General features: G+C 42.4%; 1 protein-coding gene across 4 annotated transcripts in view; it reads right to left on the bottom strand.

Moving 5' to 3' along the window:
- il1rapl2 (interleukin 1 receptor accessory protein-like 2) overlaps positions 1-16795 on the bottom strand; it is a 583827-nt gene that overhangs the window by 72393 nt on the left and 494639 nt on the right. For all 4 annotated transcript variants that reach the window (XM_030061479.1, XM_030061478.1, XM_030061480.1 and 1 more), the window contains one exon: positions 2103-2177. In XM_030061479.1, the coding sequence (XP_029917339.1) occupies positions 2103-2177 (75 nt within the window). The remainder of the gene's footprint in view (positions 1-2102; positions 2178-16795) is intronic.

Raw genomic sequence — 16795 nt, 5'->3', positions numbered from 1 at the left:
AAGAAAAGAGAAAGAGGGGGCGGGCGAAGAGAGGAGAAGAGAAGAGAAGAGAAGAGAAAAGAAGAGAAGAGCAAAGAAGAGTGAAGAAGAGAGGAGAAAAGAAGAGAGGAGGAGAGAGAAGAGACAAGAAAAGAAAAGAAGAGAAGAGACGAGAAGAGAAGAGAAGAGAAGAGAAGAGAAGAGGGAGAGAGAAAAGATTAAAGAAAGAAGGGTAGAAGAGTGGAGAGAAGGAGAAAAAAAGAGAAAAATGAGCAACATGGAGCTGACTGGTGATGTAAATCCCCCCCAGGTTAAAACAAGATGATAATTAAAAATGTACTGCAGGGTCACACTTTGGCTGTGTGTGTGTGTGTGTGTGTGTAAGAGAGAGAGAGAGAGAGAGAGAGAGAGAGAGAGGTTGTTATGTGTGTATGTGTGTGTTTTTGTGTTGGTGTGACTGAGTGTACAGCTTGTGCGTGCACTTGTGTGTTTCCTGCTGTGCAGTGGTCGCTCTGACAGTGCTTCTGCTGTAGATACGTGTGTGTGTGTGTGTGTGTGTGTTTTTTTGTGTGTGCGTGTGTGTGCGTGTGCATTTGTGCATATTTGTGTGTGTGTGTGTTTGTGTGTGTGTGTGTGTGTGTGTGTGTGTGTGTGTGTGTGTGATAGGAAGGGTTGGGGGGTGATATTGCAGTGCCCATTAAAAAGTGTTCCTGCTGCAATCAGTGTACAGAGGCCTTAGGGCCTATTTGTTACACCATCAATCTGGAGTTAATGGAAACACACACACACACACACACACACACACACACGCTTTCACAAACACATTTCTACCTACAGCGCTAACATTGTCAGAGAGACCACTGAACAGCAGGAAACACACACACACACACACACACACACGCACACACACAGCTGGCTAGGAAACCAGCCAACCCCTCCTGCACCACAATACAACACAACACAGTTTACTACACAAGTAAATCCTAAATAGGCTTAACGAGTTCCCTTTAGATTCTTAATTTTAGACTGTTCATTTCTTCACCAGACCTCTGTTGCACTCTGGGAAATTAGCTTGTGACCTTCAGTGAACCCACACACACCCACTCGTTCACCTTTATTGATAGCCATGGTTCCTTAAGAGTTCAAGCTTGTGCTAATAATGCTAACAAGACATTTTTGGGGTTGATATAGATGTGAAAATGAAGACATTTTAAAGTGAAGAAACTAAAATCCCAAGAGTCCTGGTTTTGACTATCTGTTAACTCCCATCAGCAGGCAGCAAAGTGGCGTCACCACAAGTTCTGTGCAGGCTCTGCAAAAATTTCGACACAAAGTAAATGGGATTTAATATAATTCATATCTGCTAGTAAGCTACCGTTAAGTGCTGGAGAGATGAGATAATACAAGAAAAACAGAGGACAGAAACGAGTGGAGCGCAGACAGACAGAATATGGGGGTGGCAGGGTGACTTAGCGGTTAAAGAGATATTGTGTTTGAAATGTGTGACCCACCCAGGCTTCCTGCCTGCTCCGGAGACTGTGAGCAACACGCTGAATCCCTACCACTTCAAGAGCTGCTGCTCCGGATCTTCAGACCTTTTTTCACAGTAGCCATTTTGCCATGTAATAGCAGGTAAACACAGGAAGTATAACAGAGTCTGTCCAGTGAGCCAACATGAACAGACCCAGGATTCTGGTTCTGACAGACCTGAGTGAAATGGAGCGTTAATTAATGTCATTAGTGCCAAATGTGTTTACCTGCTTTCACATTGAAATGCCTGCAGGGAACAGTCCTACTGCTACAGCATGATAGTGATAGTGAAAGCTTTACCTCTGCTGTTCTAAAGGGTACCACGGTGTGTTTTGTAATAACCAAACCTGGGCAGTGCGCTTGAGCAGTCACACCCACTGTGGCCGAACGGACCAAGAAAAGAGCGCCATCTACAGAAACTCAAACACCATCAACACAAAAGTCTGAGGAAAAAAAATCACAACCACACAGCAAGCAGCGCTTAGCACCAAAGACGGATATGAACGATCAAGAATAATGAGCACGACGAGGAGCGCCACTTTAGCTTGTATATTTAACTTCATATGAAAATGAGAAGGGCGGTTGATCCTTACCAGGTGTGACCTCTATCACTGTGTCTTGTCTCTCTGGGGGGAAGAGGACCTTGGGAGGCTGAGTGGTCTGGAGAGCTGAGAGAGAGAGAGAGAGAGAGTGAGAGAGAGAGAGAGAGAGAGAGAGGGGGGAAGAAAGACAGAGATTGATTAACTGTGATTGAGATCATTTCCGTCTAATCAATCTTGTTTGTAGTGGAGATAGCTACATGGAGTTCATTATTCCTAGGAGGATACTCAACAGATAGCTCGTGTTTTCATTATTGCCGACATGTCCAATAGGAGCCGGTGGAGAACACTGAATGATGCTGAGTCTGTCCATCAGTGAGACCCCGTTGTTGACACACAAAAATGCAGGTAATCAGCTTGAGGCTTCAGCTGTATTTGGCTAGCCCAGTGGACACAGAGGAGGTCAGTTGCAGCTTTATCTGGTTCATGGTTTGGTGTGCATGTTTGCTTGTGTGCAGCGTTGTATTCAGTTATGGAGGATGCAGATTATTCGGCAGCAGTATTTAGGCGCAGGAGCCAGTGAAGGGTGAAATGGCTGCATTCTGGGAGCTGTCTTCACCCTGGCTCCCACTGGACCGCACGCGATGACTGCAGCTGGGCTCTACTTTCCTGCAGGGAGGTGACCGAGCTGCAGAAAGGCTGTTTAGTGGCTGAAGTGATGAGACCAACAGACGGTAGGCAATGTGGCCTCTGCCCTATGCTCGATCTGGTGGAATTTCATGCTGGTGCATGTCCACACAAACACACTCACACACACACACACTAGAAACGAGAAATAGAGTAGAAATTGTTCAGTTTCAGTGATTAAAGCTGCATTGGCGGTCTGGCTTCAGCTAGACTTGCTGCCAATTTTACTGTGAAACTAACAGCTGACAGTATTTCATGTGGAAGACTTGTAAATGTCAAAAACCTATGGCAAAAAGAAAACTTCTCAATAATGCCATTTCCTCCATATACATTCATATCTAATTATTGATTTATTTGTTTTTGTTTGTGATATTTTGCCATAAATGACAGGTGACATCTTCTCCCATGTGTAAGAAATGTTTCATGACCCTAGTGCCAGGCAAAATGATCAATAATGGACTAAAAAATGTCACAAAATAATGAATAAATTCCTGAAAATGTAAGTGAACCTTTAGAGGACACGATGTCTGACGTTAGTTTTACCTAAAAAGGCCTCACAGACAAAGTTCGAGTATTAATTTATTAGCTCATGTGGTCAATGTGAAGTGCTTTCGTGGTGGCAAAGGATCCTTGAAACACACTGCCAAAAAAAAAGAAAAAAAAAAGAAAAATTGAGGTGGCCACTCTGCTGTAATGTATCCGCACTTATGTCAATTGGATAAAAGCACCTGAAGAGCCACTAGAGAGCCAGAGAGGGAAAATGTGATGGACAGAAAAGTCAGAGAGGGGGAAATAGAGGGCAGAGAGAGAGAGATGATAGACAGGAAAGAGACTGACGCAGAATGCAAACATGTAGGTGTGTGTTCGGGCCAACAGAGGCTGTGGAGTTGGGCTACTAATCTCCTATCAAACACCAACTGTTGCTTCCAGCCTGGAAGCACAGAGGCAGGCAGGGCTGTTGCCTCAGCTGATCTGTGGACTTCATGCTGTTTGTCTGTGTCCCTGCAGACCAGCGGGCCGGACACACTCCTGCGCGCCCTCCACCTGACGCACCTTTGAACTTCACCTCGCCGTCCCCTGGAGCGCCGAGGCTCTCCACCGTCCTCCTCCTCCCCCCTCTGCCTGCATGTGTGCCTGATGATGCTGTTGGTTGGCTCTGTATTTGCAGCGCTGTCTGATTGCCTCTGCTCCAAAAGCATTTTAGATGCTAACACTAAACCGTAGCCGCTGCATGCTCGTGGTTGTAGTAAGCTGGAAATGAGGCAGCACGTTCGCAACATGTGAAATTCTGTTGCCTTCTAACTTCAAATCTCAAAAATTAAAAAAAAGCAAACTCATTCAAAAAACAAAACAAAACATGTATTTCAACATGTAGTTTGGTTTATTTTTGTTTTTCATTACTTCCCCCATTTATATCAGTTTTCCCACATTTTCCATGTTCCACATTTTCCCAACATATAATCAAAATTTAAGTAACTAACGTTACCCTATATATATAACTATATATCTACAGTGGCGGTTCTGCCCATGTTGCCGCCCTGGGCGAAATTACTGCCTTGCGCCCTACCGTTCTAACCCCGCGTGCGCGCGCGAACTTCCAAGCGATAACGGCTGCTACCGGTGCCCCTCTGGCGGCTAGACGCGCCCCTCCCAGAGCAGGGGCGCCAACACCTGCACAAATACGTTTTTTGGAAAAATACTTTTTATATGGACAAAATCTTGTTTCCATAAAAAAAAAGCCACCGGTCAGCATCAGGCGGGCCGGTCGCGGCACCGGCTTGATGCCTACAGGTGCTGCGCCCACCCGGTCAGGTCTGCCGGATCTGACAGGTGAGCGGCGCACACATACTGCCATCCTCTCATTATAAATCAACTTTTGTTCATACGCGGCTGCAGCAGCACAACGGACAGTGACACAGACAACATGGTTGATTATTGACGGCGCAATGCGGCCATTCGCCGGTAATCGCGGCATCAGGCGAGCCTACCTGCTGGTTTATATGCAAGCACAATACATGTGTATTTGCTTAGACCCCAATATTAGACGAGGGCGTTTTTTCAGGGCATTTTCAATGGAAAAAATATTGTCTTATATTCAGATGAATACGGTAATAGAAAACTGCTTTGCAGCAAGGATGATTTTTTTTTTTTTTTTTTTTTTTTTTTTTTTTCTCTCATGCCGCCCCCCACGTGACATGAATATATGCCGCCCCGGGCGGCTGCCCGCTTCGCCCGTGCCTAAAACCGCTACTGTATATCTATATTAGAGTTCTCATCGGGCCTGAAAATTAAGACCCGACCCGACCCCGACTGGGCCAGCCCGAGGCCCGACCCGACCCGACTAATTAGCCGAACTTTAGGCCCGACAGCCCGATAAAGCCCGAAAAAAAAAAAAAATCGCCAAATTCGCCATTATTTAGCAGAGCCGGTCGGCCGCGGCACCGGGGCACCATCAGTCAGTATCAGGCACCAGCCAGCATCAGGCAGCTCACCTGTCAGATCCGGCAGACCTGACGGGTGGGCGCGGTATCGGACGGTGCGGCGGCTGGCCCGCCTGATGCCTACTGATGGTGCCGCGGCATGTGCGGGTCAATACGGTAGTCTAGAAAACTGGAGATTTTTTTTTTTTTCTCGTGCGCCCCCAAGTAGATTGCGCCCTGGGCAGTTGCACTGCCTATAGCAAAAACTGTCCTTGCTGCCGAGTCTGCCAGCACAGCGGGATACTGCTGCAACTCTCTCTCACTTGTTTGCGCTGCGCTCGCACAGCTTGTTGTCTGTCTGTCACTGAAAGTTTAGCCTCCAAATCCAATCCAGTCTCTCACTCTCTCCACCAGTCACATAAAAATGAAATGTCATAATCAATAACACAACACATAATTCTATTTTTTTATTTAAAAAAAAAAAAAAAAAAAATCCCCCACAGAACCCGAAGCCCGACCCGACCCGCCCAATTCACGTAAATGTTAGGCCCGACCCGACCCAAAAATGTCGGGTCGGGTCGGGTCGGGTCGGTTTCGGGCAGAATATGAGAACTCTAATCTATATCTCTATATATCTATATCTATATCTATATCTCTATATCTATCTATATATGTATCTATATCTATAGATATATATAGATATATAGATATATATATATCTATATAGATATAGATATAGATACATTTTACATTTTTTTACTCTCTAATTTTTTGTTTCAAATTGAAAACAGCCATTAAAAAAGAAAAGAGGGATAATCTGATAGTACCTGTTCAATACATAACATTTGAAACGGTGTTTACGATCAAGCTGCTTCCAAGAATGCTCCTTCAATGAAAAACTCTTCTTATTAACATCAAAAAACATTAACAAAGGCGGTATTAGTGTTGACATGAACTTTGGTCACACACATAGCACAACATTGAGCATTAGCAACATGTAAAATCCTCAGCATAAAAAGAAGAATAATGTCCATAATGTCCATGTCCTCTGGCATGCATCATCACACAAATTCTGATACAGCGTGTGTTTCTTTTTTATAGTGTCTGTGTGTATGTGAGATGTGGCTGTGCATCTATGAGTGCTGTTTGATTGTATTTATTGTATATTATTACTATTTGGTCCTTTGGAGAATGCCTGTGTTTAAACCCCTGAGAGGGTTTTGGGACATTCTACTACATGTTTCTCTAGTTTATCTTTTAGACCTATTCAGTGCATATGTGTAAATAAATAAAACAAAATAAACTAGGGCTGGGACCACTTATCCACATTTATCGATAAATCAATAACAGGTGGATTATCGATATGTAAAAACTATAGTTTTATTCATATTACTTTGGATGAATAAATAAATATGAACACCAACTGGGTTTCCAAAAGCTCCCTTCCTGGTCTTGCCTAGTAACTAGTGTATTAGTGGTGTAGTTTGCATGTGATTGGCTGCTGAGCGAGCCTGAATGTCAGATAGACTGGCAAAAAAAAAAAAAAAAGAAAGAAAGAAACTGCAGGAGCCCGATGTCAGTGCGACAGTCACTGTGTAATGTGCGGCTGCATTTTGAAAAGCAAAACAGTGAAAAAAAAGTCAGTTGGAACTGTTTTTGTGAAACAAAATCCTCAACAGATGATCGTCTGAGAAGACGGGACCTTTCATCCTTCATGGTCAGGTGACGTTAGGCTAACTGTGCTAACAGCGCACAGCAACAAGTGCCCTGTTAGCGTTATGTTGTGTGGGGAAAATAAAACGAAGCCTGCGCTGAGCTAATGAAGTCCCACATCACACCGTACTCTCAGCATCGCCTTTTCTCCTAAAAAAAAAAAAAAAACCCAATAAACCACATGTTCGCAGCCTATGGGGGATTTTTTTTTTTTTTTTTTTTTTTTTAAGTCCTGCAAGGACGTTTTTTGTTTTGTATCCTTTCCTTTTGTTTCATCTCTCATGCTTCCTCATCACCTTTTCCTTCTTTCTGCCAATCGCTCTGTCGATCTCATTCTCTCACTCTCTCTCCCGCTCTGCCTCTCTCTTCCTGACAAGACTGATAGTTTCATTTGCATTTTGAACCTTCTGCTGCGCCCTTCTAAGATTAATGAGACGACTTCTCACCCAGACCTCCTCTCCTATCCTCTCTTCTGTTCTCATCCAAACCCTTTCCTTTCCTTTGCACTCTCTCCATCCCTGCTATGTCACCATTTCTGCCGTCATTTAGACGGACCGACTGTGTGTGCAGCCATGGAATAAACGACAGACTTTATTCAGGATTTTGTTAAATATTAAACCGTTTCATTCTCCTTTTTATTGTCTCCATCAATTTAAGGTTACTTTGGTAGAAAGTTGAAAGTACTTTGGTTTGTCTCCATGAAAGATGAGACATAGTGCATGTGTTTGTTGGCGTGTAATGTGTGTATGTCTGCTGAAAAGAAGCTACACCTCATATAAAATTCCACAATGTTGCAGCAAAAGCAAGCGTCTGCATCTGTGTGTGCACGTAATGGAGTTACAGAATCAGTTCTGAATTTGCCAAATATTGTACACGGAGCAGATGAGCAGATCAAAAAGGCCCACATTAGTGCAGCTGCATATGCTGTTTAGGTTTCAAGATAGATTTGACCTTTTCCAGATACATTTCCAGTCAAAGCAGTACAGAACAAAGAAGTACATTAGGTCACCCAGTGCAATGTGTGTGTGTGTGTGTGTGTGTGTGTGTGTGTGTGTGTGCGTGCGTGCATGCGTGCCTGCGTGTGTGTGTGCGTTTATGCATTTGTGTATGCACAGAGGGCAAAGTATAAGCTTTATAGCTGTATAAGAGTTTTGAAGAATAAACTATTTAATGCACTTTTCCTCCCACAGACACATTATGAAGTTTTTACATTTAAAAATATAATAAGTGTGTGTGTGTGTGTGTGTGTGTGTGTGTGTGTGTGTGTGTGTGTGTGTGTGTGTGTGTGTGTGTGCATGCACAAAAAAGCACAGTTAGGTGGGAGAAAAGTTGGCCATGATGTCTTTCTTCTGCTGACATCACCATATTGACACCGAAAGGTATTCAAAATTTGTCAAAGTGCCTACCTTTGCTGTTTTATTAAATAATCATTAAACATTACTTATAGAGTTCCGATTAAAATGTCTGTTGTATGTTATACAGATCACCAAATATGAATGTGTACACTAGAAGGTTTTATACAAACACTTTTCTGTGATTGAAGAACATTTTGATCCCACCTGAGTCTCTGTGTTGCGATAAACCCCCCTCACCCGGTGATCAGAGCAGATTTCTCGGCACAGATGCAGAGGTCTCTCTGCTGAGGTCTTTATCTCCACATTTGGGACAGGCGCAGTTTGTGTGTCGAGCCAAAAGTGACCTTTTCCACTTGATTTTGGGATCACGGGACGGTGAAGTGAGACAACACGAGGGGAGCTCTCATTACGATCACACGGAAGAGGACGGAAGATGTTAACATTTAAAACACAAGAAACAATCATATTGTGGCTCTGCTGACGTGATGTTAATTTGTGCTGCTAGGTGGCCTATACTGGACAGTGAAAGAAATGACCTCGGCATTTTAGGCAGGACTTTAATTTGACCTTTTCCGCTTGCTGTCCAGTGCAGCAACCTAACATGACCTTTGACACTTTACCGATTTTTTGCTATAGCAGCTTGCAGTTTACATCTCCGATTTGAGAGACACAGTTCAGCAGTAATTAGAAAATAGCAATTATAAAAGAAAAAGGGGGAATCAATAACGATTATAGTTAGTAATAATAGTAAGTTTAATGAACTGAGAAATGGTAGAATTACTGTGATATGGCATCAGGAGGAAAGGGGATATTTATTTACATGAAGGTGCAAATTATTACTCTGAGTCAATCTGGATGAGAGAGTAATCTTAAAGACCAAACTGTAAAATGTAAGTTTTAATTTATTAATTATGTGTTCTCTTCTTGTCTGAAAATGTAGTTGCTGCTGATGTCACTGCATTTTGCTTCTTCTCCCTCTGCTGAATGGCAAGCGTGTCCAAAATTAAATAGTGAATTTCATATCTAACCCCTTGAACTCTGATTTTCACTTAAATTTCCCCCAAAGTAGCTTTAAAGTTAGAAAATACATTTCCCCATATAACAGGACAGCATCATAAACATATTCTGTATCTGCAGGTTTCAACGCTTCACTGAGGATACATCACACTTATACTGAGTGAAACCCAAGACAACATTGTTTTATGGCTGCAGCATTACATCAAATAGAAAAACATCCTGCATGCCCTGTAGGGATGTCCACTAGAATTTAAAATAAAGCTCTGTGGGTTTGAACGAAGCTTGGACATGCGGTCTACATCTGTGCCGACTTCAACTGCACATGCTCGGCACATATAGAATAAGTATAACACAATGTGCAAGTGCTTATTCTGTCCTAAATTCCAAGTTTCTGACTCAAACTGAACAGTATCTGATGAGGAAAAGTAACTTTTAACTTTGAGATTAGTAACAAGCAATTATTTTTAATTAGCCTAATTCTTCCTTTTGTGCTGAGGCTTCAAATGTACCTGCAGGGCACCATGGCCCAGGGATTTCAGCTTACTGTTTGGTCATTACCTCTTTAGATGTGATTGTTTGTCTTTTAACCACAAAAAAAGAAAAAAAAAAAAAAAGCTTTCAGCTTGCTCTGAATTACACTGCTGGCCTTCTGGTGCCTGCAAACAACAGTGAAAAATGTGTACATTTTGTGCTGTTCAGCGAGCATAATCAGATACTATATGCTAGATATCAAATTGATTTGACCTTTGGGGGAATTATGAAATGTCTGGCAGAGCAGAGAAGCGAGAGACATTTATGTTATACTTGTACGTCATGGCCTACACACAGTAAGACTCATTTATGTCTGTCAAAATCTACTCTAATTTGAAATTTTTTTGTGCAACTTGGCTGCTCTGACACTGGACGCCCTTCCTGAGTAAAAATCATTGCAGAACTTCACTGATCTGATGCAACGCAAATGACTATTTGGGGGAAATAGCCTGAATCTTATTTTAGGCAACAGTGGCTTGATGGCTCTGCCAATATGGAGGCGCTTACAGTGGAGCTCCGACATGAAACAGATAAATGAATGAGTGATTCCATCGACAGACCAACCAGTCAGTCAATCAGTTAGTCTGCCTGCGTGCCTGTCCCGCCTCCCACCCTTGTTTGAACTCATTTCACTATAAAAAAAAATGTTTTATTTGTCCAAGAAAAGTTGACAGGGCACCATTCTTGTTTTCTAGCGCCACCGTGCTTCACATCTGTAAGGACGCAGGGTGGCCACTGACAGAGAAGCTTAAAGGAGAGAACATTCACTTCACGCACCAACATTTTTCCACAACGTCTGCAGATTTTAACCATCGACCCTCCGACTCGTCACAAAGCAGCCTCTCAATCTTCCATCAAAGAGACACCTAAACCTCAAAATACTTTCTTTTTTCCTCTCCATTTGTCTGCCACATTTTCATATAAATAAAAGTCTGGCTCAGTAGTTTGTATCAAAAAACACAACACCAATATCAACCTGTTCGGGTCATGGATGTTTTTACATTTGCTGCCAGATATAGCTCTTTACTGGGAAAAATGATCTGCTGCAAAGGAATCAGTGTGATTTACATTTCAAGCTTGTTTGGAGAAAATAAAGGGAGAACTGGGTAGTCACCACGAGCAGAGATAGTCACCACGGCCAAACAGACTAACAAAAGAGCGCCACCTTTAGAAACTCAGTCTGCATCACCAGAAAATCCAAGGAAAAAGACGTTGCAGTCCCGCCCACACTGTTTGATTGACAGGTGATCTCTGGGAAGCGCAGAGCAGAGACACCACAGCTGCAAAGATGGAGACCAAAAAAATAAAAAATAAGTAAAGACCACCAGTGCCACTTTAACTTTCCCTATCTAAGTAGCATTTTATCTAACAATTGTACAGCCTATTTATTTCAGTGTTTTTTAAATATGTATATATTTTCTGTGCGTCACCCACTCCTTGTCCCTGCTATATCTTCATCATTTTCCTCTCGTTCACTCTTTTTCCTCCAATTAACTTGTTTTCATGTGCTTTTAGACAGACAGCAGAATCCTGAAGGCATGAGAGTGGGGAAGGCGGCTTTATAATATTCGTCAATTTTATGCCTATTTAAGATTTTACCAACAATTTTGCACTCAGCATAGCTAGTGAGCATACTGTCACCACTGCTATATGTACACTGTTCATGTGTGTATGTGTGTGTCTGTGTCCGAGTGCGTTCATGTGTATTTCTCAGCGTGTGGAGCTCTGTTACTCCTCATTGCATGTGTGTGAGTTTGTGTGTGTATGAGAATGTCTTCCTTTGAGAGTGTGTGTGCATCATTCATGCCCCCTAAATGGATAGGGAGCACACTCCTCTGAAAGCTAACACGTTCAAGAAGTGTGAGTGTGTGTTATGTGGGCTTGTGCATGTGCAGCAGCGGTTAGGGAATGAATGTATATATTGTGAAATCTTTGGTAGCAATGCATGATTTGCAAAATGCTTTGCTGCAGTGTAAAATGTGGGTAAATTGTATTAAATGGGCGAAAATTCAAAATGACTGGTCCTTTAAGTACTTCATACAGTCTGAGGAGGTGCAAGTACACTGAGGGTGTGTCCATGTGCACTTGTGCTATTTTAATGGTGGAAAAGGGTCATTGTACAAGACGCATGATTGAATCTCCCATTCCCTTTAAAAGCCATGTACACTTACACCTTGGAAGGTTGCTTTTGCAATGGTGGATTTTCCAGGTAAGAGGGAAGGCTTCTCTGCAGAGGAAACAGATCTGCTCGTGCACAAAGTGAAAGCACACGAGCAGATCATCTCCAGCAACAGCAGGATTTCATCTAAAGCTCCCTGAGGCGAAGCGGGCGTCCCTGTGTGTGGAACAAGCCGAGTGGATGTGTTGGCGCCCGCCCATGCAGGAGTGCATTACTATGATAATGACCTTAAAATAAGAGTGAAAGCTGCACCTCGGACTTCAGACCTGGTTTTTGTAGGTTAAGCACTTTCACCTGCCCCAACATAGCAATGCACCAACAATGCTCCTGACCACACCTCATTTTAACACCAACATGCCCATGGACGCTCAGATGGACACAAGTGACTTTGCTGTTTACACAACATGGGCGCTGGAGTGAAAAAAGACAACTGTGCCAGTTGGACACTAGCAAAGACACTTGCGTCACATTTGGCGCCACTTTGTGCCGGGTGTAAAATAGGACCCATAGTCACCAACACTAAGGCCAACTACTTCCTTGTGAGTTATGTAACACAACCAAGGGGTTTTACAGCCAGAATACATATAGCTGTTGATGCTGGACAGCCCTTGCGAGCAGAGTGATACAGAAAGAACGGTGAGACATCACACCATTTGTTTTAACAGTCGCCACTGTTTCATTATGTAGTGGCTTTTTCCATCTCATGATAACAGGTCTAAGCCCGTATTTAGAAAGTGTGGAGAAACAAACATCACCATTCTGTTGAAGGCTTTTCTTTTAAACCCCTTCTCTATTTACAGATCTAAACAAATGCAAAAATGAATTTGAATGACAAAATGGGGTGGTGTATGAACCTTCATCATGTACTTGTGTGGGTGGGTGAATTTGTGTGTGTGTGTGTGTGTTCACTGAGCATCCACTTACTTGATTTGACGTGTTTCCTGTTGGAAATGTTTGGGTGGGACAAAATGCGGGGATGGATCACTTACATGTGTAAACCACGAGGACAAATCAAACCCTAAATCAACAGGATGTCAATTTGGGGAGGAAACACATTTTCGTTTGGAGGGACAGGTGGATGAGAGGATTTTTAAAGATTTGTGAAATCTTTAAACATCGTCAAATGTATTTCAGTCAAATTTCAGTCAATTCAAATTTCAGTCAAACATATTCACTGAAATTTGAATTTCCACCCCCTGTAACTGTTTAAGATACGGAAGAGAAGTAGAAGTCATGTGAGATCATTTCATGCAGACTTAAACTTCCACATCTTTAAAAAGTGAAAAATGAATCACTGGATTGCTAAAAAGCCTCTAAGAAAGAGGCACCTGGCTCACAGCAGACATGATGTAAGTCTGGCTTTACGGTTATGTTTTTATGATAATCCAGCATTATGTAAAATCAACATGTTTCTGACGCAACAGCATTTCTGTGGAAAGAGCCAGAGCCGGAGGGTAAAAGGCACCACGTTAAGCATGTGGAATTGTGTTGTGCTCCGCCTGTGTGTGTGTGTGTGTGTGTGTGTGTGTGTGTGTGTGTGAGAGAGAGAGAGAGAGAGAGAGATCGATGGGCTTTAATGTGACCCTGGTGCTACTCTGTTGAAGTGGAGGAGACACTAAGCCACACACAGACATTTTTTCTCTCTCTCTCTCTCTCACTTACTCATTCCCACACACACACACACACACACACACACACACACACACACACACACACACACACACACACCCATAGATCATTATCACAGAGACCATCTGCTCCAAAGCAGTGCCACACTGGAGGGACACCCTGATGGAGGAAACAAGCTCTCCCTCCCTAAACTCCTCACATAGATTTGAATGATTAAAGGAATAAATTAACAATGAAGGGCTCTGAGGAGACAAGAGGAGGCTGAGGTTGCAGCAGCAAGAAGAATATCACTTGATTTCTCTGGATGTGATAAACACCCGGTGAGGAACTCTAACAGGCTGAGGCTTGGCACACTTGTGCACTTCACGGTGTTTTTAAAGGCCTCTTCAGTTCCCTGAAACTCCAAATCCACACTTTCTGGTGCTGTGGCAATGTCTTGGAAAGCCCCTTCGAGCCGGTTTTGGACATGGTTTGATTAAAGCTCAAGAGTTTCAGCAGCAGATTTGTTTTAATGTGAATATTAATCCAACTTTCTAGCATACATTTTCTTCTTTTTAGGAGGTCTTATGCATGATGTTATGAGACTTTTTTTTTCTTTTTTGCCAATGATAAAGGCCATTTACTTGCATCCATTTCCAAACTATATCAACACTAACATCAAGTGTGCATCTTCAAAGTTTTGCAAGCCTTTCTTAATAACTTACATGACTCAATGACTTTATAGGTTTCAAAACATCTCACCAAAGGTCTGCACTAAATTAGCCAGCTGGCTAACACTGGCACATACACAGAGATGTTGATTAATGTGGGTTGTCCTTAGTAAATATATAAATGAAATGGAATTAAATGCAACAAAATAAAGCATTTAAACAGGATTTTCTGAGTGAAAAGTACTTCCTATCTAAATACACGTTTGAATCAGTGCACATAATCATCACTGGATGAGTGGAGCAAGAGTTGCCGTCTCTATTCAGCATCAACAGTGCAGCATGGAATTAGGCAAAACACCCCAGCAACATAGCTTTATCATTATAGCTGGATGTTAATGTTGGTTTATCATCATAAATACATGTCTCTCCAAATACTGACATGACCACCTCACAAAGTTTAACTTTTATTCTAAGCAGGATGACTTGTGAAAAGACGTTTTGAGGCAGCTTGGTGGTGAAGTCCATTACCAGCCGGCGACACAGAAACTTGTCTGAGAACTTTGCCCACTTCCTGTGTAAACAAGGCAAGTTTTGCAGGATGAGAGATCTTTTGCCACTTCAGATGCATTCTTTTCGTTTAATTATATGTCTAGTTTACCAATCCCCTTACCAAGTCTGACAGGTTTAGACACATCATTAAAGTTTACTTACTATCCAGCATTAGAGCTTTTACAAGTTCTCACTTTCTCACTTGTAGGAAAAATCTGATCACCCACAATCACTTAAAGCACTGTGTGCTGGAGTGTTAGCAAGCACACAAACCAACCTGTCTGCCGGAGACACAGAGATGATTTTGGCACCAATTGACTGATGATTTTGCTCATGTCTGAAGATGTTCACGCCGCTTATTGGAAAGGTGCTGTGAACACCCAATTCAGCCTCAAAATACTCCAGCTTACAAATACTGCACCAGCACACGCGACAGCTTAAACACGACGTGGGTTCTCCAAATTGGAATGATCGTACATCAAACAGCAATGCGTAACGCAATCAGTGTGATGCATGCTTAAGACTCACACTGTTAAGTCCCCAGCATACTGTCTCCACAGACGTGAATGCAGTGGGTAGAAATGCAAAGCAATTTGGCTGTGACACTCGAGATCTTTCTCACTGTCTCCATTTGAAATCCCTCAACAGGCAGATGAAAAATGAGCCCAGAAAACAATGATGTCAAGGGAAAGAAAATGAGATGAGATCAAACTTTCGCATTATTACACCAGCAGAACAGATAGCGGTACAGTAAATAAAGGTAAAGAGGTTTGCTGCCAGTCATTTTACAGATGATACAGTACTATAGACACATTGGATCAATTAGCTACTTTAGGGCCACAGCTAGTATTGCTGTCACTCTGCTTCCGTGCCCCGTGTGTGAGCGTCTGTCTGTGGTTAGTGACTCTAATTAGGAGATTTAAATCAGTGAAGGGACTACCTAACCGCAGGTGGTCCCACTGACAGCATGGACACACACACACTCAGGCACACACACACTAGTTTCAGTGTAGGGGCTAGGGGCGGCTCAACCACCCATGGAGATTTAACTAATTATCTTCCTTCTATCTCTAGGCTATGGAACTTTTATACAATTAAGGAGTTGCTGCGCCCATAATTCATAGTCGCTTACCAAAGCTCACAAAGAGCAGATGGAAACACTCTTAAGAGATTAAAACTGTCAAACAATGGATCAAACTTTAAATGGTCTTAAATTGTTGCCATTTAGAAGACACACCAAATGAGAGGTAAAATTGCTTCAGAGTCTTGTGCGTGTGGGAAAGTGGGCAACTTATAAATCCACAGGCTAATTCGACCTGAGAAAACATGGCTCATTCACAAACCGGTCCCACCTCCTCACACACAGATCTCTGCCACGTAACAAGTGGACAAACTAGACATTTTTGTTGTTAGTGGTGGTGTTTTTCAAATCCAATCTATTTTTTTTCCCTTTTTTTTGCAGTTATTTATATATTTATTCATTTGCTTTTTTGCACATTTTAAGAAACCTTGAGTTAGTGTTGATATCGATTTTAAAATGAGGACCATTAGCAAAAAGACAAAAAGAAAATCTATATCGACATTTCATTTGCTTTCTTATCTCAGTGCTATTTTTTTTTTTTTTTTTTTTTACAGTAGTTGCATCCACAGTAAGTGGTCTTTTATATATTGCTAAGATGTGGGTTAAAGGTCTTTTCACTACATATGGTTAATTGGTCTGCAGTCAGTAAAGCAGCCTCTGCTCTGATCAAAAGAGCATGTATGGAAGTAACCTGCAGGAGTGTGTGGGAAAACATCACAGACTGGTGTTATTCTGCATTTCTATAGTTAGACACACACACACACACACACACACACACACACACCACACATACTACAGGCTTCAGTACACCTTGAAACATTTTTTTTTTTTTAAACAAATGGAGACTGGAGTGTTGTTGTGTTGTTGGAGATTAATAATGGTTGCGTCCCCACACACAGCTTGATGTGCACAGCAGGAGCCCCTCTGTCCTCCGTC

Source organism: Myripristis murdjan, chromosome 10, assembly GCF_902150065.1.
Source record: "Myripristis murdjan chromosome 10, fMyrMur1.1, whole genome shotgun sequence".
In the NCBI taxonomy this organism is placed as follows: domain Eukaryota; kingdom Metazoa; phylum Chordata; class Actinopteri; order Holocentriformes; family Holocentridae; genus Myripristis; species Myripristis murdjan.
Note: the sequence above shows the minus strand (reverse complement) of the source record. Positions and strands in the feature narration are given on the sequence as shown.